The sequence below is a fragment of the Panthera tigris genome, chromosome C1 (assembly GCF_018350195.1).
Source record: "Panthera tigris isolate Pti1 chromosome C1, P.tigris_Pti1_mat1.1, whole genome shotgun sequence".
In the NCBI taxonomy this organism is placed as follows: domain Eukaryota; kingdom Metazoa; phylum Chordata; class Mammalia; order Carnivora; family Felidae; genus Panthera; species Panthera tigris.
The window spans coordinates 152,652,319-152,675,117 of NC_056667.1; the positions used below are offsets into that span (position 1 = coordinate 152,652,319).

At 39.6% G+C, this 22,799-nt stretch overlaps 1 protein-coding gene and 1 long non-coding RNA gene across 6 annotated transcripts in view; one reads left to right on the top strand and one right to left on the bottom strand.

Moving 5' to 3' along the window:
- Positions 1-22,008, bottom strand: part of COBLL1 (cordon-bleu WH2 repeat protein like 1) — a 168,339-nt gene extending 146,331 nt beyond the window's left edge. For 4 of the 5 annotated variants that reach the window (XM_042994581.1, XM_042994579.1, XM_042994578.1 and 1 more), the window contains exons 1-2: positions 21,944-22,008; positions 21,132-21,249 (exon numbers count right to left, since the gene is read on the bottom strand). In XM_042994581.1, the coding sequence (XP_042850515.1) occupies positions 21,132-21,249; positions 21,944-21,953 (128 nt within the window). In that variant the 5' untranslated portion in view covers positions 21,954-22,008. Of the gene's footprint in view, positions 1-21,131; positions 21,370-21,943 lie in introns of those variants that run through there. The other variant, XM_042994580.1, reaches the window with a different exon arrangement.
- The window catches only part of LOC102956042, a 79,373-nt gene continuing 69,750 nt past the window's right edge, over positions 13,177-22,799 (top strand). The window contains exon 1 of the long non-coding RNA XR_006220751.1: positions 13,177-13,257. This is a non-coding gene — a long non-coding RNA (uncharacterized LOC102956042). The remainder of the gene's footprint in view (positions 13,258-22,799) is intronic.

Here is a 22,799-nt window from a genome sequence, read left to right on the forward strand (position 1 = left end):
AATCCTGTGTTCTTTGACAGAGAAGTGAGACATCAGGAGAAAATAGTGCTCGGGACAGGTTCCTGAATCAGAAAATTCAATAAGGTAGTTACAATATCAACTCCCTACAAATTTATATGGAAACTGAATGTAAATAATCAATTCCCATTTCCAATTCTAATTTCAATGTGGAAAAACAAATGCCTGAGAACAGCCAGAATTCCTAAAAGAACATTGGCCATTATGACTTACCCTTCCAGACCATTAAAACATATTACAGAGACACTGCAAAGAAAACATTTTGGATAGAAAAGCAGAAAAATCAATGGAGCTAAAGGGAAAGCCCACTAACACATGAATAAAAATAAATTTAATATATAAAGGTGCCGTTTCAAATCAGTAGGGAAAAGATCGACTGTTCAATAGATAATGTTGGGGCAAATTTTTTTTTTTTTTTTAATTTAGACTATCTCATACCACAAAAGAACTTAAAAGTTTGTTTCTGTCAAATATTTAAACTTTCATAAATTTTAGATAAGGGGATATTTTAAAGACTTCTAATGTACATCCATTTTATTCTAAGCAAGGCAAAGGAAATACATGGTACCGCCTCTAATATAAAACTAGAATGACAAAAATGCTTCCACAAACAAAGCTACATGATAAAATAATAAAACTGGGGGAATAGTTAGAACATAAGACACAAAAGGTCAATAGGTTTTATATATTGAGTGTAAAATACATATTAAGAGCTTTTACAAAATAAGATAAAAATAGAAACATGAGTACGAAGTGAATGTAAGAGAAAAGCAAATGAAAACTAAACATTTCATGTTTCTCAAACTCAATAATGATCTAAGAAATGCAAATTTAAGATACTCATAATCATTTTCCCTTATTAGACTGGAAACCATCAAGGCTTGACAATGAAGAAAGTGATTTTTTTTTTTTAATCAAACTGGAAAAACTGGAAAAATGCAATGAATACTCAACAAGGTCAGGAAACGTGCCAAAGTGTCAAACACAAAGTGCATTTTAAGTAGAGAAGGAAACAATTGTTCAGATACTTGATATGTTTCTATTATGTATAATCCTGAGGACAGGTTTTCACTGACTCTCATTTAAAGTGTGTCCTTGACTTTAAAAGATGGAAGATTTTGAAAGGTTCTTGTTTGGTTATTTCAGGGGAGGTGGTGGACTGGGGGTGGGGGTAGGAACTGCTAGTTTGGCCCTCAGATTTTTTTTTTTTAAACTACATGAACTCCCTCCCTATTCAGAGTAGTCTAGTGCAAAGAACAAGATACTGCTATTTTCATAAAATATACAAGTTCTGTCTGGGAACTCAATGATGCTTGACAAATCTTTAAAATTATCTACGTATCTGAAATCACAAAACAGTAATGCGTGACAAGTGTTCATATCATTCACATAGCAGCCAGTCAATAAGAATGCTTACATTTATTAGAAAATACATACCACTTCAAAATGTAAATGTACGACAGTGGGCTACCCTCTTCTATGATCACAAATTCCTTCTCTATGACCTTGAGGCTTCTCACCAATTTTCAATAGTTTATGACCAGCGTTAACCTAATTAGAATACCTTAGTGAGGAAAAATGCAGCTGTTTGCTTCTTTATGACCAAAGTAATAGTATGCCTTTCTTCGGAAATGGTACTAACAATTTTTAATTGAGTATCCAAGTGGAAATGAATCTGGCATGACACGAATATGGTACCAAAAAGCTCAGTAAGACAACACCTTCATGCAGATGTCACCTCACACTCCATACCCAAGAGAAATGTGTGCTGTCAACAGAAATAACCTCAATGAGAATTCAGAAAGGAAACGCAGAACTTATTCAAACTGACTCAGTGTGTTTCAAGACATGAATTATCAACAAATAATCATAAGCACTTCTCATCTTAGGTATCATTTTAAGATTTTTTTTTCTTAATTTTTTTTTTTAATTTATTTTTGAGACAGAGAGAGAGCATGAGCAGGGGAGGGGCAGAGAGAGAGAGAGGGAGACACAGAATCTGAAGCAGGCTCCAGGCTCCGAGCTGTCAGCACAGAGCCCGATGCAGGGCTCGAACTCACAGACTGTGAGATGATGACCTGAGCCGAAGTCGGACGCTCAACCGACTGAGCCACCCAGGTGCCCCTTAGTTATCATTTTTAATGTAAAGGGACTATTTATGATTTACAGATGTGGAAAGTATGTGACCAATGGTGGAAGGTTCTCAGCCTGTATTCTGCTACTTCAGCTTCCTGAAAAAGGAATGGAATCTGGGCTGTGGATAGGGAAGGTACAAAATAAAAACCTAGTCTTCTCATACATGAGGTGACTGTCTTGTAGTCTCAAAGATAAAGTCTTTTCACCAGGAACCACTGCCAACAATAAAATCCAGTGAAAGAACATCTTTGGTTAGTTTTTTTTTCCCCCCTAGGGGAAAAAAGGATAAAGGTCCACAACGTACACACAATGTGCTGTCTCCACATCTATCAGGTAGAGCCTTTTCTAATGATTGTAAAGGGCCAAAAAACCTGCTTACAAAAAAATCACATTCTATGAACTAATGAGTCACAAAACAGCATTATTTTATTTAGGAAACAATTATCCTTAACCAAATATTAACTACTAATTCACTGAACAGAAACAGAGTGGGCAGCTTAAACCAATCTTATCAACTTTCATATGGCTGATGTTCAAAAACTTCAATAATTTAGCTATAGACATTTAATTGTGAAATATTACAGGCATGAGTCGAGACGGGTATCTTCATTTTCAGATTAAAAAAAAAGAAATAAAACAGATGTACAAGGTTAATTTGTCCAAAATTTCCTATCTATTCAATGGTGGAGCCAAGACTGAATATCAGGTCTTCCTGAAACACCGAGCCTATGTCCCCTAGACTATTCTTAATACATCTTTGTCACTTCACAAAGTTACAAGTTTAAGGCAACAAAGGTGACTGCTGGAGTCTGGTCAGATGAAGAATAACCTCCATTGTTGCCTGACATCAAACTGCAGCTCTGCCCCTGTGCCTGCTGGGCCGGGGACCCTGGGAGCTCCAGGCTGAAAAGGAATAGGCTAGAGCTACCTCTTGCTGCCATAGCAATGATCCTCAGGCCTCCTGGGTTGTTGTATATTCCCTTTAGGAATTTTCCCCTTGGCACCTCACTGGACTTTGCAATCCACTGCCCCAGTGAGTACAGCATTCACCAGTCTCACAGTTATCCCAGACTGAGAGAGACAGTTTTGATACTTGGTTCTAGCTAAGAAAACTCAGTGCTAACAATTTCCCAGAGTCCAGTGAGAAGATTTCATCTCGGGGGAGGGGGAAGTGTTAAGGGGGTAGGAAGAGGGCACATAGATACCTACAACTTCTATATTTGCATAAACATTCTGAAAATGTTCACTAAAGCATCTGAGAAATCACACATGATCTTAACCAAGGCAAAAAAAAAAAATTTTTTTTTTTGAAACTGCATAGTAATTGGCATTTCAAAGATTTGGACTTTCCTTATTTTAAAACAGAGAGAGTATTGTTTACACTGCCTTGGAGGCTGTTCAAAGATGTGTATTTTTAATAAGATTGAATCATGTTTTCAATTCAGCCAAAGCAATTTTATTCCATGGATACATTTTCCATGTACTATATAGTAATATTTTCAATACAATTAGCTGCCAGTGCCCAGCCCAGTACCTGACACATAGCTTTCAACAAGTGTCCATTGAATGAAAACAAAATTAATGAACTGTTGATATTTTCAGGAAGATATCTTATTCTTGTTACAATCGGTTACCTATTAAGTAGCTTCAAACCTACCCCTCCCCAACAAATTCAATTTTAAAATCCCCCCTCTCAACCCCCTTACCTGTCTTGCTCAGCTTCTTCATCCTTCAGTGGAGCCTATGACTCCCAGTCCTCTTACCCTCCTTGACTACAGCAAAGATTAATAACCAGAACTCCCCTTGTGTCCAAGCTTCCTCAGTGCTGCTGGGAAAAGACCATGCCTGGCCCAGGGACCACACAGACTGCACTTCAAACAATGTATACAGTACTTCCAAACCAAGTAGGTAATTACACACACAGACACCCAGCTTCCCAGCTTACTTTAATAACTGACAACAGATGGTCCCTGACTTACAATGGTTTTGACTTCTGATTTTTCAAAAAGATGGTCCAGAAGTGATACATGTTTAGTGGAAATCATGTTTCGAATTTTGGATTTGGATCTTTTCCCAGGCTAGTGATATGCAATAGGATAGTCTGTCATGATGCAGGGCAGGGGCAGCACAGGTCCCAGTTAGCCACGTGATCATGACTGTAAACAACTGATACACTTAACCACCATTCTGTTGTTCACTTTTAGTATTCAATATAGGAGATATTCAACACTTTATTGTAAAATTGGATTTGTATTAGATGCTTTTGCCCAACTCTAGGCTAATATAAGTGTTCTGAACACCTTCAAGGTAAGCTAGACTAAGCTATGATATTCGGTAAGTTAGGTGTATCAAATGCATTTTTGACTTTATTTTCAATTTACGATGGGTTTATTGGGGCATGACCCCATCATAAGTCTAAGAAAATCTGTACTTCTATTTCCCTCTAAGAATGTCCTTTCTTTGGCATGACTCTCCCTAATGGCAAGTCACAGTACCTTCCACACAGATTTCTCCTAAACTTGCAAAGGCTTTCAGTTTCTAGCGATAACAAACTCTGGGACTGGTTTCCTCACTGCTGCAAACTTTGCAGTCTTTCAGTTCTGGAATTATATTCATCCAAATCTAAAACTTATCACGCATGGTTAATGATCTCATTGGAAACAATCCAAATGTTTAATATGTAAAAGCTAAAAGAAAATGTAAACACACACACAGGCAAACATATGGTTATACAACTATTTGAAAAAGCATTTTTAAATGTGTCTCAAACAACCAAAATAACTTATAATTCTGAAGAAAAGGATATAAAAATAATACACATAGTTAAAAATCTAAACATTTACAAGTCTAAAAGGATGCATTCTATCCACAGCATTACCTAAACTATAGCTGAAAAAAACACTGGTTTTAAGATATGAATCAGTGTTCTTCCAATAAATGAATTTGGAAAGTGTTACTTTCCATGTTTCTATTCTAGAAGTCCATTCTGTATATTAGCATATTAAAATCCCTGAAAAGACTAAGAAAACATTTTAACCCAAATTTTTGTGATCAGAAAAAATAAAATCAGCAAAAGAATGTTTAGCCCCATTTACTGTCACTGCTATAATTATTTATTATATTTGCTTTCCCACCCCTGGCAGTTCTGGGAGGAAGATGTGGGGGGCAGGGGAGCAGAATGCAAAGTGGTCAAACCAAATGGATTTCAAAGGACATTTGGGTTCCACTCAGACCTGCCACCTCCTGGCCACGTGACCTTGGACAAATTACACGTGTAAGCCTCAGTTCCTCTTCCGCGCAATCCAGATAACGACTACATCTACTTTACAGAGCGGTTGATCACAATTAAGTGCACTAGCACCTGCCATGCATTTAACCCAGTACCTGATGAACAGTCAATGTTCAGGAAACGTTCAATGCTTGTATGACTACAGTCCTATAAGTCATTACCCATTGTTGTTAAATTACTATGCCCCTGATACTTTTAATTAGTGGAAATTTGAATTTAAAGGTATTCATTCAAACCCTAAAGTAATTAAGGTTCCATTTCATTTCACATACTATCTTGTAAAGCACATTATTTAAGAGAACATTTAGTGGGAACACCGTAGTACTCAAGAAATTTTCCAAGTGCATGAGTATAATTCATTGTCTAAAAATTTTCATTATACTTACTAAGAAAAGTAGATGTAAATTATGTTAAGAAATTCTGAATAGTCTTTTCTCTGACATCAAAACTTACCTGCAAGAATATGGAAAATATTCCTGTATTGCCAAAAGGCAAATCCAGAAAAACATTAATATGATTATTTAATTGTATTTTTCCTAATAAAGGCTTTTAGCCAAGGGTATGCAGGGTTAATTTTCAGACCATGCTATCATGCTGCCACCAGAACCTAATAAGTTACGGCTTTACACAATCTGGAACAAATGATTCCTACTAGCCTCTCATCCTAAATGATACAGTCACTATCATCACTGTGTAAAAAAATTTTCTCCAATAGGTGATAGCCATGGTAACGATAGTGTCTCAAATTTTCACTCCCTCTTTTGAGTAATAATGTTCTTGTATAGGACGTTACAATAGGAAATTTTCAGTCACTACATATCAGTCCTAACAAAATCAAAGAAATGCAGTTAGAGTTATTCTCCTTACAGAGAAGAAAGGTGACATACTAAAATGTAAGGCACTTCCCACAATGGTGAGGAAAGTGAGGAAACAATCAGAATTGCAATCACCTTGGTAGGATACTCCTAATCTCAGAGGGGGCATTTTTTCTCCTCTAAAAGGGAATGTGATTTTCATTAAGATTAGTACCCATTTCGTATTCAGTGTTCCAAGAACAACTTCCCTGCACCTGGCACAGGCACTTCCACGGGTGACTGATGAAGAAAACCAACCCACATCTTCTACTTCCTGGGAGAGGATGATGAGAACAGGCATGTTCTGGCACTCCTTGGTTTCCATTTAGTACAATAATGCTGTCAGCATTATAAGAAGTTGTTTCCTAAAACTTCAGGTAATATTTATAATTTAACAAACATAAATTGAAAGCCTGATATGTGCTGGTGTTATTTCTGCACTTTCATTCTGTATAATTATCCCACCACAGAGGGAACTGAGGCCCAATGAGAGAAAGTGCCTAGCCAGAACAGAGACTGGGTTCCAAATCTTCTGTCTCCAAATCCATTCTGCAGTAGATGACTGCTGAGTGCTATTCTGACTTCTGGCTGGGCCACTTCTATTTGAAGCCAAAGACAGTGCTGTTAAGTGTCCGAGGGCCAAGTGCATTGGTTAACCGCATCAGACAACTATAAGGTAGATAGATGGCAGAGTCAAATGGAGAGAATGAACCTCACTCAAAATGCTTTATGGACCTGCCCATACATTAAATTGTTACTTTTTAAAGTTCCTTTATTTTAGAAACTTATTTAGGAACTTATTTAAGAAATAAGTTCCTTATTTCTTCTGAGACAATGTAAAATGCCAACTTGCTGTCCAAAACATTCTTGGAGAAATAAAATGAACAAACTTGCTTTCTATTATAATATTTGCAGTTTTGTACACATCTTGAGGTATAATTTCCAAAAACACTAGGGAGAAAGAGCACTTGTATTGATTTTTCTTTCTTAGGTCCCTATTCAACAATTTTATTTCTTCCATTCATGATGCCTTTCAATTCTCAATCTCTTCTTTCATAAGCTGGAAGAAAATACCCTTTATTATTTGTTCTTATTCTTTAGCCATCATTGTTCACATCAAAAGGCTAATTTCTTACACCATTAGAATAACCAAATCAAAATAGCAAGGATCTTGACAATTTAGATTTCAGGGTCTTGACACAAATGAGTAGAATTTTTTTTTTTTTTTGAGAAGAATTCTTGTGCACTAATTAATCATGCAATTAAGGACTAATTGCTTCATCCTCAAAACCTGTAACTTATTCTATAAACCAAATGTTACTCTATCATTATTCAAATAGGAGTATTTAGGCTTTAAATAATCATACAGCACTTAAGTCCTGTTAAACAATCCCACCCATGATGGCTAAACATTTTGTTTTGTTCTACGTTTGAGATGGAAACATTACTCAGAATTTTCACTTATACTACTAATGAAATGCATATAAACACCACTGCAGGGAGTAATGCTAAAAGAGAATATCAGACTAAGAATGGAATTTAATAATAGAGTGCTAAGAGGTTTACAACAACCCTTTTAATGGTGTAGCATTTGATAGGGGTTTAACAATTCATTAGTTAGTGGCTGCAAAAATGAATGTTAAACACTCAGTTTGATGCTTTGTTTCTATCTCTCTAGTGGACAGGTAATCCACTGGTCTTCAATGCTGACCTTTTGCTCAGGTTCACACAAATTCAAATAACACCTATCCAATAACTGATCATCAGGTGTCTAGGTATATGCAGGAAATTAAATCAAACCCAGCAGTATACACAAAAGAAAAAATATATATATATATATATGTATATAGCCTCTGCCTTTTAGGGTTGCACAATCTAGTTAATTTAATCAAATATATCAGGAAAGAGTATTACACCACAGTAGATTGTAAACTGCATAAAGAATGCTAAAGTGACCACTTATTAATAGCAAAGAGTGGTGGTGGGGATAAATCCAAGTATCCATCAATAGGGGACTAGTTTTATAATTCATGGTTCATCCCTACAAAGACATCGTAACACTAGGGGGAGAAAATAGAGCCCTTTATGTCATGAAATGGAATAATTACCAAGTTACATTATTAAGTAAAAAAGCAAGGTACAAAGCAGCACTAACCGTGCACAAAAAAGGGAGAAACAATATGCATATACACACGTGTTTGCTCCTGAGTGTAAGGAGATACACTGTCTAATATGGTCGCCTGTAGTCACGTAAGGCTCTTCAGCACTGGGTACGTGGCTAGTGTGATTAAGAATTTAAATTTCAATTTTATGTAATTAACTTTCAAATGTGACTCACTGCAAAATATTTTCAGTTAAAGACAACTTTCTTGCTTTGTAGAATTAGAATCATGTTAACCTTTGCATCATGTAATATATCATTTAAATTGAATTATTTAATGTAGTGCCTAAAATTTTTTAAATTTTATTTGTGGTTTCTATGATATTTGAATTGGCCAGCACTGGTATACAGTGTCCTACCAGGATTTTAAAAAAAAACTGATGACACTAATTGCCTCCAGGAACCAAGGACTGGAGGGAGGTCTCTCACTGGTCATTTTTCTCTTTTGAATTTTGTGCCATTTGGATATATTGCCTATTAAAAAATAATGAATAGGAATGCCTTGGTGACTCAGTCAACTGAGCCTCCAACTCTTGATTTCAGCTCAGGTCATGATCCCAGGGTTGTGGGATCAAGTCTCAGGTCAGGCTCTGCTCTGAGCATGCAACCTGCTTAAGATTCTCTTTCTCTCTCTCTCTCTCTCTCTGCCCCTCTCCCCTCAAACTCTCTCTCTAAAAAATTAAAATAGGGATGCCGGTGGGGGGGTGCTCAGTTGATTGGGTGTCTGACTTCAGCTTAGGTCATGAACTGATGGTTCATGGGTTCGAGCCCCACATCGGCCTCTGAAGCCTGATTTAGATTCTGTGTCTCCCTCACTCTCTGCCCCTCCCCAGCTCACACTCTGTCTCTCTCTCAAAACTAAACGTTAAATTTTTAATAATTAAAAATTAAAATAGAAAATAATGAATAAATGACACGACCTATAAACACCAATGTAAAGAATTACTATCATTAGCATAAAAATTTAATTTTGGATGGAATCTCTCCCCCAAAAAACATAGATGATACTTTTGAAGAAGTTATATATGGTCCTCGGCAGAAGATGCTTTCTAATTACCTAAGATGACAGAAATGTTTCACAAACTAACAGTATCAGAGTTATCAATATAAGAGATTAAAGACTTCAAGCCTTAAACTGCTTAAACTAGCATAATCTAACATTTAATGCCACTACCTTTCTTCCATCACAAGACTGTTCTTTCATTTTTCCACTCATTGAACATATTTTCCCCATTTTCTTGTTCCCTTCTTTATCTACATCCCCAAATAAAAATTTAATTATCTCTACATTTCCACTTAGCACTGTGTGCATCTACTTGACTAAGCAAAGAATGGGGAAAAGCCAGGAAAATCCTCCCCTACACAACTCATGAATGTTTTTTTCTCCATGAAACAGCCGTGTATAAACATAAGCAGATCACAATGGGCTCAACTAAATGAGTCCTGGTTATACTACTGAATCACACTTAACATAATTAAATATTATAATGAAAAATCAAATTGCATATGTATGGGGTATGACTATTTCTTCCCAACTTTCCCACCTTATTTTAAAAATCAGTATTTAAAAATTTTTTTCTACTTTGACATAGCTGGTTTTAGAGCTTAAAATGCATATATCAATGGAAATTGTTTTTAATTAGCAATGTTAAGTTTAAGGAAGAAAAAAACGCTGCCATTCTCAAATCCAAAGGATACTCTTCTTTTTCTCTCTCATTCTCCCTTCCACTTCCTCAAGAATGTTTGACATAGAGGGGTGCCTGGGTGGCTCAGATGGTTCAGTTTCCAACTTTGGCTCATGATCTCACAGTACATGAGTTTGAGCCCCATGTTGGGCTTTGTGCCGACAGCTCGGAGCTTGGAGCCTGCTTCGGATTCTGTGTCTCCCTTTCTCTCTGCCCCTCCCCGACTCATGCTCTGTGTCTTATTCTCTCAAAAATAAATAATAAACATTAAAAAAAAAGAATGTTTGACATAGGGGTGCATTGGTGAGTATCATTTAGAGGAAATACTCCTAAGGCCACAGAGAGCATGTGTGCAAAGCCATCCACAACCAGCAGCCCAAGTAAGACAGGTCCCTCACCAGTCACACAGATCACATACCAGAGTGAATGATGAGCATAGTAAACAGAGGTTTTGACTAGGTTTGATTCAGAGAGCAAGGCACTCGAGATAGCCCTTAACAATTAAAACAAAATGGTTCAGGACCAGAATTTTACAAAATTGCTTCCTGACAGGAAATCTTATGAAATTCCCTGTGAAGGCCAATAGATGGTAAAAGATGGAATCAAATAGCTATCACTGTACTACTTCCTGCCTCCTGAACTGTGTATGCCTTCAGCACAGCCCATCATTTCTTAGTATCCCAAGGATGTTCCTTTAATACCAATGGTATCTTTATGTTCAAATTGTTCCAATTATCTGTGGAGTTCCAGAAACTTGGTCTCTCCCCTTGCCTGAGTTTTACTTCCCCAAATCCATGATATTCAAATTTTCATTATCACCAACTTGATGTGCTTAATATCTGGAAGAATACAAAAAGTTATTGGATTTGGTTTACCAAAAATTATAGCAAATATTCATTCAACACCATCAGATAACTTTCAGAATTGCCACTCATTCAAACTTGCATAATCTTAAGTGTCCTAAATAATTATGATTCATTAAAAAATGAAAATCCTAAAGTGTTACATCCTCAATATATATAGAGGAAATCCTGAATTTGGTTAGAAAACACTTGGGGCGCCTGGGTGGCTCAGGTGATTGGGTGTCCGACTTTGGCTCAGGTCATGATGTCGCACTCTGTGAGTTCGAGCTCAGAGCCTGGAGCCTGCCTCGGATTCTGTGTCTCCTTCCCTCTGCCTCTCCCCTGCTCATGCTTTGTCGGTCAAAAATAAATAAACATTAAAAAAAAAAATTAAAAAGGAAAACACTTAAAAATGCCCCTTAGTAAGTTCAAGGCTATACCATTACAACTACTAAGTTAGTTGGAAACACGTTCCTAGGCTTCACAAGGTTACCAGCACAAACTTCAGGACTAAATTTTCTTAGCATCATCTAAGAAAGAACTTCCTATGTATTTTACATACACACAGGATCACAGATAATTAGACACTATTCTTAGACATTACTTCTTTCAGACAAAATCATATTTTAAAAAATTATATATAGTATAGGTTGGAATAGGTTCTAGATACAAAATTTGTCACAACTAAGATATGAGGGGAAAATCAGTCTGTTTCTCCTTTCAGATCACTAGTTGTTTTGGTCTGTTTTCTTTTTTTTCCTCAAACAATGTCATACCTAACTTTCCTAGAGGAGGAAATGTTCATAGGTAATAAAACTATCACAGTAAAACCTGCCCTCTTCTCAAAGAAAGAGAAAACTGAAGCACAAGACTGGTAAGATAGGATCACAACATAAAATTTAAAAATTAGTTTCTTTTCACATGCTAACATTCTTTTCTGCCACCTTTAGCTTTGCCCTCCTGAAGCACAGCAAAAAGATTTTCGCTTGAAGTTAAGGCATCTAGCTGCTCTCTGGGAATGAATATCTTACAGAAAAGCGAAAGACTGGAAGAAACCATGCCCATAATCTAGTAGGCACTCCACCCAGGAGTTTTGCTGCCAGTTAATAACCGAACCATGAATACCAGAGAAAAATGGGGGCTGCATCAGACCATGAGGTCCTTTAAGACAGTCACCCTGTCTCTTTCCTAATTCTATTAAAGCAATGACACTTCACTATTGGCATAAAAGAACAAGGTGAGAAACAAAGGGTTGCTCTTTTCTCTGACACTTCTACTTAAGCATAAAGGAAATAATGAATTCAGTGACTCTTATAATTATCTTGACCAGTGTTGGCTTAATTTGGCCTAGAAACTATAGCACATCCATTGGCCATGGGAATGGAAGGGTGGTAGCCATGTTCAGATTTAGTAATGCAATTTCCTGTTTTTCCAGCAGATCTGAACTGATACACAACTGTAGCAGCTGTTAAAATTCTGGCTCCTGTCACCACTACTCCCCTTGGGGTCATCTCATACTTCCTCACTTCCATTTCTCTAGAAATAATAGCAGGTACGCGTGTGTATGCAGGTTAGAGAGATGATAATCCTCAAAGACTGGTGATAAATGTCCCATCTAGGTTTGAGGATCTTAAGTCTATTTCCCTATAGATATATGCTGGTATAAGTGCAGAAGCTGTAACATTAGGCTACAAACTGAAATGGTATATCTAATTTTAACAAGTACACTGGAATGCATACGTATTACTTAGTGTTAATCTTCCAAATTAATCAGACTGAAAAACAATGCCCTTTTCCAATGACATTACCATTTTAAAAATATATTCTGATGTCTTTGGCAAAAAGCCTACACACCATATTGAAAATGAGAATCACTATTTTATAGGCGTAACCATATCATGGACCCACAGTATTTTACCTCAGGTTCTTTTTCAAACCCATTTCAGAGGGTTGCCTCTGAACCACTTAGGTTATTTTACAAAATCAAACCCGTCAAAATATGGCATTTCACTCTTAATTCTGTCCAAAACAATTTTCTACAAGTCTGAGGCAATTACGAAAGAAAACCTCTACGCTATTAACCCAGACCCTAGTCCCCGTTATCCGCGATTTCACTTTCCGCTGTTTCAGTTGCCAGCGGTCAACCGCAGCCCGGAAGCAGAGGGGCCCCTTCCGGGGAATCGTCACAAGGCCAACTGTAGCCTCACACTGCGTCGTCCACCTCACGTCATCTCACAAAGGCATTCTGTCATCTCACATCATCACAGGAAGGGTGAGTACAGTCCGATATTTTTGAAGGGGAGGGGAGAGAGGGCTCACGCATGAGCACACACGGGAGCCAGAGAGACGGGCCACATTCACGTAACTTTTATTACATATTATATGACGTGGTGTCTCCCCCTCTCAGACGGGGTCCCCAAATGTGGGGCAACGATGGGGTGGAAACCGGTGGCACTGCTGGTGGAAGATTTCACCTGAGGCAGAACAAAGGAGATAGAAGTTTACCGAATACACTGCAGGGGAGTCCTGGGCAGGACGGCAGGGGAGTCCTGGGCAGGACGACAAAGGAGACCCCGTCTCCAAGGAGGCAGTGGGTGGGGGCTGTTTTTAGAGGGAAGGTGTGGACGTATGGGGCCTTACGGAATTTTCCCTTTTTGGTAACCGTGCCTCGTGGTCAGTTCGGGCCTATGGATGTTCTGAGGGGGGTGCCCTCGTGGGCCTGTCTGTATTCAGCTCCGTGGTGGCCGTGGGCCCTCCCTACCTTCCATTGCTCAGGCCTGCTGCCCAAAAGTGGCCTCTCCACAGAACTTCTATGAGTACTGTTCTATTTCATGATTAGTTAGGTTGTTCATCTCTCGTTGTGCCTACCTTGTAAGTTAAATTTTATCACAGGTGTGTATGCATAGGGAGAAATGGTATATGTAAGGAGTTCGGTACACAGGGCACTACACATATTCAAAACCCAAATGCCTCAATTCATGGCCAATGAAACCTGAAAATTCTGACCTCTGTAAAGATTTTAATGATTTAAAATGTATTAAGTTACAACTAGTACCGAGTTTTCAGCTTTCTAGGAGTTGAGCTTAACAGACTTTTTCTCACACCTGGGCATTCTTTGCTGTCTTAATACTTTCTTTGTCATATTACCCCACAATTCAACTCTACAGCTTTTTTCAATGTCTAAAGCCATTAAATAGTTGTAACTTCTTTACGTTTATAAACAGCATTGTGAACTTACACTATATGAAACTAATAATAAGTTACCCAAGCTCATGCTAGCATTTTTCCAAAGACTAGTTAGTCTTTGAGAAGCTTTTCCAAGGGATTCATTCCTCAGATGAAGTATGTATGAAAAACTGAAGACATTTGGCCCTTTATAAATAGTCCTGGGAAACTTCTTTCTCCCATACTTTTAGTTTATTTTTACTGTTAACAGATGGGAAAAAATTTAGCAAAGCAGTCATAAAAAAAAAAAAAGTCTTACAACCACCATCATGCTAATGTTGGAACACTAAAAGCTTACAGATATGAAATATCTTTAACAACAACAAAAACACTTGTTGGAATTATAAAGACAGTTTGACTTAACTCATAAAATAGGTATAGATGCCTATGCCTAGATAGGAACTCCTTCAACTTTTGGTCTGGCTCTTCTAGGCACATTTGCTCCTAAACATCTTAATTATGTATTATTCATTTTTCATAAAAGTGTCTCCAGCACAGAAGTTTAGAACTTCCCTTTAAAATATATTCCAATATCATATGTGAAAACTCTACAATGCTTGCCAAGGGGCCAACCCTGAGCCTTCAGTTAAAAAACAAAAAACAAAAACAAAAAACCCATTGGGTGCCTGGGTGGCTCAGTCGGTTGAGCCTCTGACTTTGCCTCAGGTCACAATCTCGTGGTCCATGGGTTTGAGCCCTGAGTCAGGCTCTGTGCTGACAGTTCAGAGCCTGGAGCCTGTTTAGAGTTCTGTGTCTCTCTCTGTCTGCCCCTCCCTTGCTCATGAGAGAGCGCGCACGCGCGCTCCCTGGATCCCTCTCTCTCAAAAATAAACAAACGTTAAAGGAAAAAAATTTTTTTTTTAAATCAAGGCGCCTGGGTGGCTCAGTCAGTTGAGCGTTCGTTGAGAGTTCCAATTCTTTATTTTGGCTCAGGTCATGATCTCACAGTCCTAGGACTGAATCCCGCATTGGGCTTCATGCTGAGCATGGGGCCTGCTTGGGATCCTCTCTCTCCCTCTATCTCTGCCCCTCCCCAACTCCCACTTGTGCTCAAGTGCACTCTCTCAAAATAAACATTAAAAAAAAAAAAAATCAATCACTAATCACCATTCTACAAAATCTTATATCTTACTCTAAGATATATCTTGTTTTATGCAAGCAGAATATTAATCATTTTGTTCCAATTTAAAGTTCAATACTTAGAAGTCCTTCTGCCAATAAATAAATTTGAATTAAATAATTACTTCATTTATCAATTTCATAAGTTAGTCCAGGAGGGTCAGAAAACTTTTTCTATATATGACCACAGGGTAAAACTTTTTACTTTTGTAGGTCATATGATCTCTATCTAGATACTCAACTATGATGTGAAAGCCACCATAGACAATATGCAAATGAGTGGGTACTGCTGTGTGCCAATAAGCTCTACCGAGGATAAGACTATCCAGAATATATACAAAACTCCTAAAATTCGACAACCAAAAGAGCAAACCCAACTAAAAAATAGGCAAAGAACTTAAACAGACATTTCTCAAAAGAAGATACACGAAGGGCCAATAAGGACATGGCAAGATACTCAACATCAGGAGTCACTAGGAAAACGCAAATCAAAATTACAAGATATCACCTCACACTCATTAGGATGGTGACTATCAAAAAACAAAAACAAAAAAACAGAAAACAACAAGGGTTCACAATCCTCATGAAATGTTGTTAGGAATGTATAATACCTATAACCACCATGGAAAAACAGAATAGTCCTTGAAATATTAAATAGAATTACCACTTGATCCAGCAATTCTACTTCAAAAGAAGTGAAAGCAGGTATTAAAAAGATATTTGTAGGGGAGCATGGGTGGCTCAGTCGGTTGAGCGTCTCTTTATTTTGGCTCAGGTTATGAACCCAGGGTCGTGGGATCCAGCCCCACATCAGACTCTGCACTGACTGTGGAACTTGCTTGAGATTCTCTCTCTCTCCCTCTGTCCCTCTCCCCCAACTCATTCTCTCTCTTTAAAAAAAAAAAAAAAAAAAAAAAAAACTTAAAAAAAAAATGTATTTGTATGCCCATGTTGCTAGCAGCATTATTCACAATAGCTAAAATAAGGAAGCAACCTAGTGTTCATCCAAAGATAAATGGATGAGCAAAGTCCTAAAAAAAAGGAAGGAAATTCTGATATATGATACAATACGGATAAACTCTGAGAACAACTCTGAGAACATTATGCTAAGTGAAATAAGCCTGTCACAAAAAAAGATAGAGACTATTTGATTCCACTTATATGAGGTACCTAGAGTGGTCAAAATCAGACAGAAAGTAAAATGGTGGCTGACAGGGGCTTTCAGGGACAGGAGTGTGGGAGCTATGTTTAACAGGTATGGAGTTACAGTTCTATAACAAGAGAGTTCTGGAAATGGATGGTAGTGCTGATTTTACAACAATGTGAATTTACCACTGAACTGTACACTTGAAAATGTTTAAGATAAATCTTGTTATGTGTATTTTACCACCAAAAAAAAAAAAAAAAAAAAAAGAAATTGCAGTTAAAAAAAAATAGGTGAAGGGCCCATTTCAGCATTTCAGGCTTCTGGACTTAGTTTGCTTGGCCACAGTTTGCTGATCAGTGATTTAAGCTTCAGTTTAAAAAAAAAAAAAAAAGTACCATTTCTATATTAACATCATATTCCTTTTTATCCTGTATAGTTACAGAGAATTTCTTTGGTAAAGCTCTTAACATCAGGGGCCAATCTCCTAGTGCCTAGAAAAATGTGTTTTATATAAAGTAAGGGCTTACAAGTGTTGACTAATTTTGTTAAATGAAAGCAGTTGTCTCAATAACATGAAGCTTGGGCATTTATATTATATAAATACACCTGGCATTTCAATACTGTAATAAGGTCATAATATTATTCAATATCCTCTAACACATTTAGAGGAAATTAGACTTTGGATAAGAAGTCTAGTATTGACTTAGTTTTATTTTTCTTATTTGGTAATCAAAAATACCCACCTTTGAATTTACACTAAATTTTTAATAACTACCTAATAGCAAAAATAAGCAGCTTATCACATGACAAAAGTTTACTGAGTTAAATTAAATCATCCAAACACATGAAAATTTAATTATTTTGAAGACAGAAACCAAATATTTGTGTTCACTTTATTTTTTTTTAATGTTTGCTTGTTATTTAGAGAGAGAGTGGGAGACAGAATATCAAGCAGGCTCTGCTGTCAGCTCAGAGCCCTTCATGGGCCTTGAACTCAAAAACAACCGTGAGATCATGACCTGAACTGAAACCAAGAGTCAGATGCCTAACCAGCTGAGCCACCCAGGCACCCCTATGTTCATTTTAAATTCTAGGCACTGGGGGTTTTCATAGGCATTAGAAATTGTGGGAGTTTTTAAAATACAAATGTGATTTTAAAAAGAATGAAGACAGGACACTTTATGAAGCCACTCTAAATAAAATACTCTTTAGCCCTTCCCATTCAGTGTAATCCACAGTGGCAAACACTGGGTGCCAACATACCTATGGAGGAAGAACACAGGTTTGGGGATCAGATCTTGTTTCTGTTACTCATTCATCCCTTTTAGTGGTGTGTCTTTGAGTATGTTAGTTTAGCTCTCTGAGCCTCAGTTTCCACAACTGCAAAATGGAGTTAATATACTTCCTCAAAAAGGAGTAGCAAATATTTTATTTATCCATTTAATAATATACTATTATTTAGTATAAATTATCTAAATGTAATCTTAAAAAAAAAACAAAACAAAAAAATTAAAGCTGAAAGTGAGGATCTTGAATTCCCTAAAAATGATTAACAGCAGCCCCCATTCCACTCATGGCTTCACCTCCATCTCAGATGTTGAAACCTACTTAATCAATAGTTCTCAGATCTGGTAGCACATTACAATCACAGGAACAGCATTTTTAAACCTCTCCACACCTTGTCCCAGCCCAGGTCAAATAAAATCAGAGTAAGTAGGAGGTGTGAGCATGGGTATTAGTTTTAAAGATCTCCAGGTAATTCTCTTGTTGAAACCTCAGCTAAGGCATTCAACCTGTAAGCAGTCAATAAATGTTAGCCGACAAGAATTCAGTATGTACAATCAGTAAAACTTTAGAACCAACAATGCATCCAAATAAAAGCTTAAGCAAGCAGCTGCTAAATCATTTAATTTTTACACGTCTTAGCTGCAAAATTATCAAGTAGGTTTTTTACCCCTGTCCATTCCTGAAAATTTGTTTCAGAATCAAAGCATTAAGGTCCTTCAAAGCAAGGTCAACTACACTTTTGACATTTAAATTTCAAGGAGTTAAGCAAAAAACAAATAAACAAACAAAAAAAGGTATCTGTCAGGGCAAGTATAACTTATCCTGCATAAAACACAAGTACTAGCTAGCAGTTCTAAAGATAATGTACCCAAGCTGATTCTTTGAACTTTAATGAATGTATCTTACAGTGGTCAGGAAAAGAGAAAAAACAAAAAAACAAACAACAAAAATAATAATGCATTGAACTCGGCAACTAAGTCCTGGGTTTTCCTTCTGGTTTTGCCACTCACATGTTCTAGGACTTCAGCAAAGCCACTCAGTGTCTCTGGGCTTCAGATTCTCATTTGTAAAATGCAGAGTTGCACTAGATTTCTTTAAAATGATCCGTTACAATGTAAAACTTTGAAAATTACAGACGGATTCTTTAGAGCAAGGATATCCAAGGAGGACTAAAGTAGGCCTCATAGATTATTGGAGTCATGAGTCATGGTTTAACTAGTTTTATAGTAAGGAATGTACTTCCCAAATCTAATAATTATAACATATTGAGACTGCTCCTTACTACCTCCTGTAAACCCATATCTAAGATTTTTCCCCCCCACAATTAAATCATTTTTAATGTGCTGGTGTTTTTGAGGAAAAAAAGCAATACTGAATATTCAACAAATATTACATAATAGGCACTTGGAATATACCAAGGGACAAGATAGAAAAATGAAAAAAGATAATTTTTTTTACATTTATATTTTGCAGATATTGATAACTTCTTTAAATTGAATGCAAAGTAAAATGATACAGTGGGGCATGTTACTCTAGATAAGATGTTGAAACATTTTTGCAGATATCCCTCATTCGATTAGGAGGGGAGGGTAAAATTCCTTAAAAGTATTTTCTGCATAGTTGAAGAATTACAAAATGCAGTTTTATACATTATTTTCAAGAATTATTTTAAATTGTCAAAAGTAAAATCTGAAGCATCTTAATTACAGTCGTGCTTATCACTAGACAGCTCTTTGCACTTCTTCATCCCAAAGCCATCTGATCTCTATTTTACTCAGAAGTATTGATTTCTGACCACAAGTAGATGTATTTTGTGTATATGCATATGATTTTTTAATTGTACCTTAACCTTATCCATTTTCAAACCCACCAGTTTAATACTATCTTATTTTGTGGCACCCAAATACATTTCTGTATTCCTGAAAGTTGTCTCCTGTTCAGTTTACATATCTCTGTAGTCCCTATGCTTTTATGATTGATATCTTTCTACCAGTATATTTCTTTACTCACATATATATGGAATATATGGAAGTATATTACACTGAACAATGAAAACACTGGGAAAATGGGAACGGAAGTCAAGAGTAATAGGGCTATTTGCAGAGGGGAGAAGATCATTCAAACAAAATGAAAGAATTAATTCATACACTACATGTTATGTTTCCTCCACGTAAGCATTATATTAAAAATATATTATATTAGTCATGTTGCTTTGAGACTTCTCCATGTTTCCTCTAGACAACTGCCAACGTTCGCATGGTCTCTGATGAATAAACATGCTGTGACTTGCTTCTAAGGAAACGCCTGTCATGTTCCAGGGAAAAATGAGTTCTCTTAAATCAGGAAACTGATTTAAGAGAACTGCACAACTCCCATTCATTAGTTACAAAGTCGATTTTTCCTTAACGTTTCTTTTCTGGAATCTTTGTCTTCCCTTTAGGACATTGCTGCCTTCAGATTAACTATCAGAAAGGAAATTTGAGTTGCGGGAATATATGTAGGAAAAGTTACACTACATCCAAGGGGTTCCCACTTCAGAAGCTCGACGAGCACCCAAGTTAAGCCTTCCCTGTTTACCGAGACTAAGGTTATTTTCAGGTTCTCCCCATCTCTTGCAGAACTACCTGTTCTCATTACTGTTTACCCAAATGCTTAGCAAGGTGATTAGCATATCTGGCAGGAAGACACGCTTCATTTAATATTAACTCACCATGTGACAGCCCATTCCCCCTCCAATCTCTCTTCAAACACGTGAGGACACAAAGAAAAGTATCGTTGTTTGCAGTCTGACTTAGCGCTAGGCTTTGGCACCAGCAATTGGCCACAGGCACACACACCCCCAATCACAGACGCTCTCGCAGCCGGGTCCCGGAACTGTCATGCGGGCTGACAGCTGGCACACCCTCCCGTTGCCCTCCACTGCTCGCAGAAAGCCCCTTCCTTACAGTCACTTTGACACTGCTCACCTGCCTGGGCCTCAGCCCTCAGCCAAGGAAACTTTTTTCCCCCTTCCCAAGAGCTCACTCACAGGTATCGTCCGCCGCTCTTCCAGAGCCCCAAACAAGGGGCTCTTTGTTACTATTTTTGCTCCAGGACTCCTCACTCAGTTCCCGGCATTCGGCTGCCCTTCAGCAGCTCAGCGCAGCCCCAGTAGGAAAGGAATCAAAACTACCAGAAACCCCGTCCCCCCTCCCCAGCCCAGACGGCCTCCAAGGAGGCCGGGAGGAAACAGCCTCCTAGGCTGCCTATCCCGCGACCAGTGAGTCAGGCAGCTGGCAGGGCAGCGAGTTGCCAGCCAGGTAAACGCGCTGCGGCCTTGCCGCCTTCGCCCTCCCCGGAGACCCGGCGGCGCGGCGCTCGCGGCTTACCCTGCTGGGGCGGCGGGCGGCGGGAGCGCCGCCAGGGCGTCCTGCGCGCGGGGGGCTCTGCTGTCCATCGCCCTGCGGGGCGCTGCGCGGGCTCCAGCTCCGAGGCGGCGTGTCACTACTAGAGTGGGAGAGGCCGGCCGGTCAGGGCGGGACGCGCGCCTACCCGAGGCCTGAGCGGGGCGGGCCGCGCGTCGAGAGCCCGCCCGAGCCCCCCAGCCCCGGGCCGGCCCGCCTCCCGGGTGCGCTTCCACCTGCGGGCCGCGGCTCGGAGCCCGCGGGCGCCCCCGCCTCGGGTCCTAGCGGCCGCCCGCAGCTGCGGCGGTGGGAGGCGGCGCTGCAGCCCCCGCCCCGTGGGGCTTACTGGGTAGCCATTTGGCGCCTCTCGGGGCGGGAGAGGAGCAGCTCAGGCTGGAAGGAGGAGGAGCGGGGCGAGAAGCGCGGCTCGCAGGGGCAGCCGCCACGCCGGCAGCGCGTCTCCGGCCCCCCCCCCCCGGCCGAGTTTGCACAAACAGAACGCCCTGGGAAAACTTTTCGCGACGAAAAGTTGAGAGAGCTAATTCCTCTTTTCCCACCCAGGGCTCCTACTTTCTTTTCAGAAGGAGACAGTAGCGCGCCTGTTCTCTCCCGCGGCTTCCTCTCCCACTCTTCCCTCCCCCGGAGCGCGCGCTCGCAGTTGGTCTCTCAAGCCAGGACTTGAAGGAGGAGAGGGTGGCAGCCTCTGCCAGGCCGAGGCAGCGCCTCCCCCGCCCCGCGGGCAGGGTGTCGGACGCTCGCTGGGCGCCGCGGGGCCTTCCCCGAGCCGGCTCACTCACCCTGCCCCATTTCCCTGTCCAGAGCCCCGGAGCTCGCCACCGCCTCCGCCGGACGGCCACCTAGAAGTGGTGGTGAGGCTCGGCTGCATCGGAGCGAGAAAGGCAGCGAGCCGGGGACAAAAACTGGGGGCGGAGGGGGGGGTGCCGAGGGCCGGGTAGGAATTTCCCTCCGCCCACCCCACCCCCGCCTCGGTTTCGGGTCTTTGGGGTCTGTCTGGGGAAGCCGAACGGAAAGGTAACTCCCACGCCGAGAGTTCCCAGTCCCGTCGCCAGGGCGTTGCTTCGGGAAGCCGGGCGCATGGGGAGCCCGACAGGTGGGGAGGAAGGGTAGGTACCTGCCCGGTGAGGACTGAAGGGGAGGATCCCGGCTGCCGCGGAAGTGCGGAGAGAAACTTGCCGAACGGGGCCTGCAGCGTGCCCTCCCGGCGGTTCGACTTTTCACGTCCAGCGCGGTTTTTTTTTTTTAGCTCCAACTTGACCTCTAACGTTGCTATTCGGTTAAAAGCGCACCTGTGACTGATTTTTCTAATCAGTGGCAGGTTTAAGCTTGCCCCGTCTTCAGAGGCACATTTCTTTCTTTCCTTCTTTTTAAGCATATAACAGCTGTGACATCAGGACTGGAAAATAGTGTCTGACGATAATCTAGAACAAATGATATATTTTATTCCCCTCTTGGAATTTTACGGGAATAAAAGAATCACAGACACAGCTGCGTGCTTGTTTGTACATTTTAGTTACCACGTGCATGCTCTGTAGATGATTCTTTACACCTGACAAACAGGTATATTTGCTTATCTTGTATATTGTAAGCGTCAGTTGTTGTAAGATGTAAGACATTTCTGATGGGTTCAAAAGC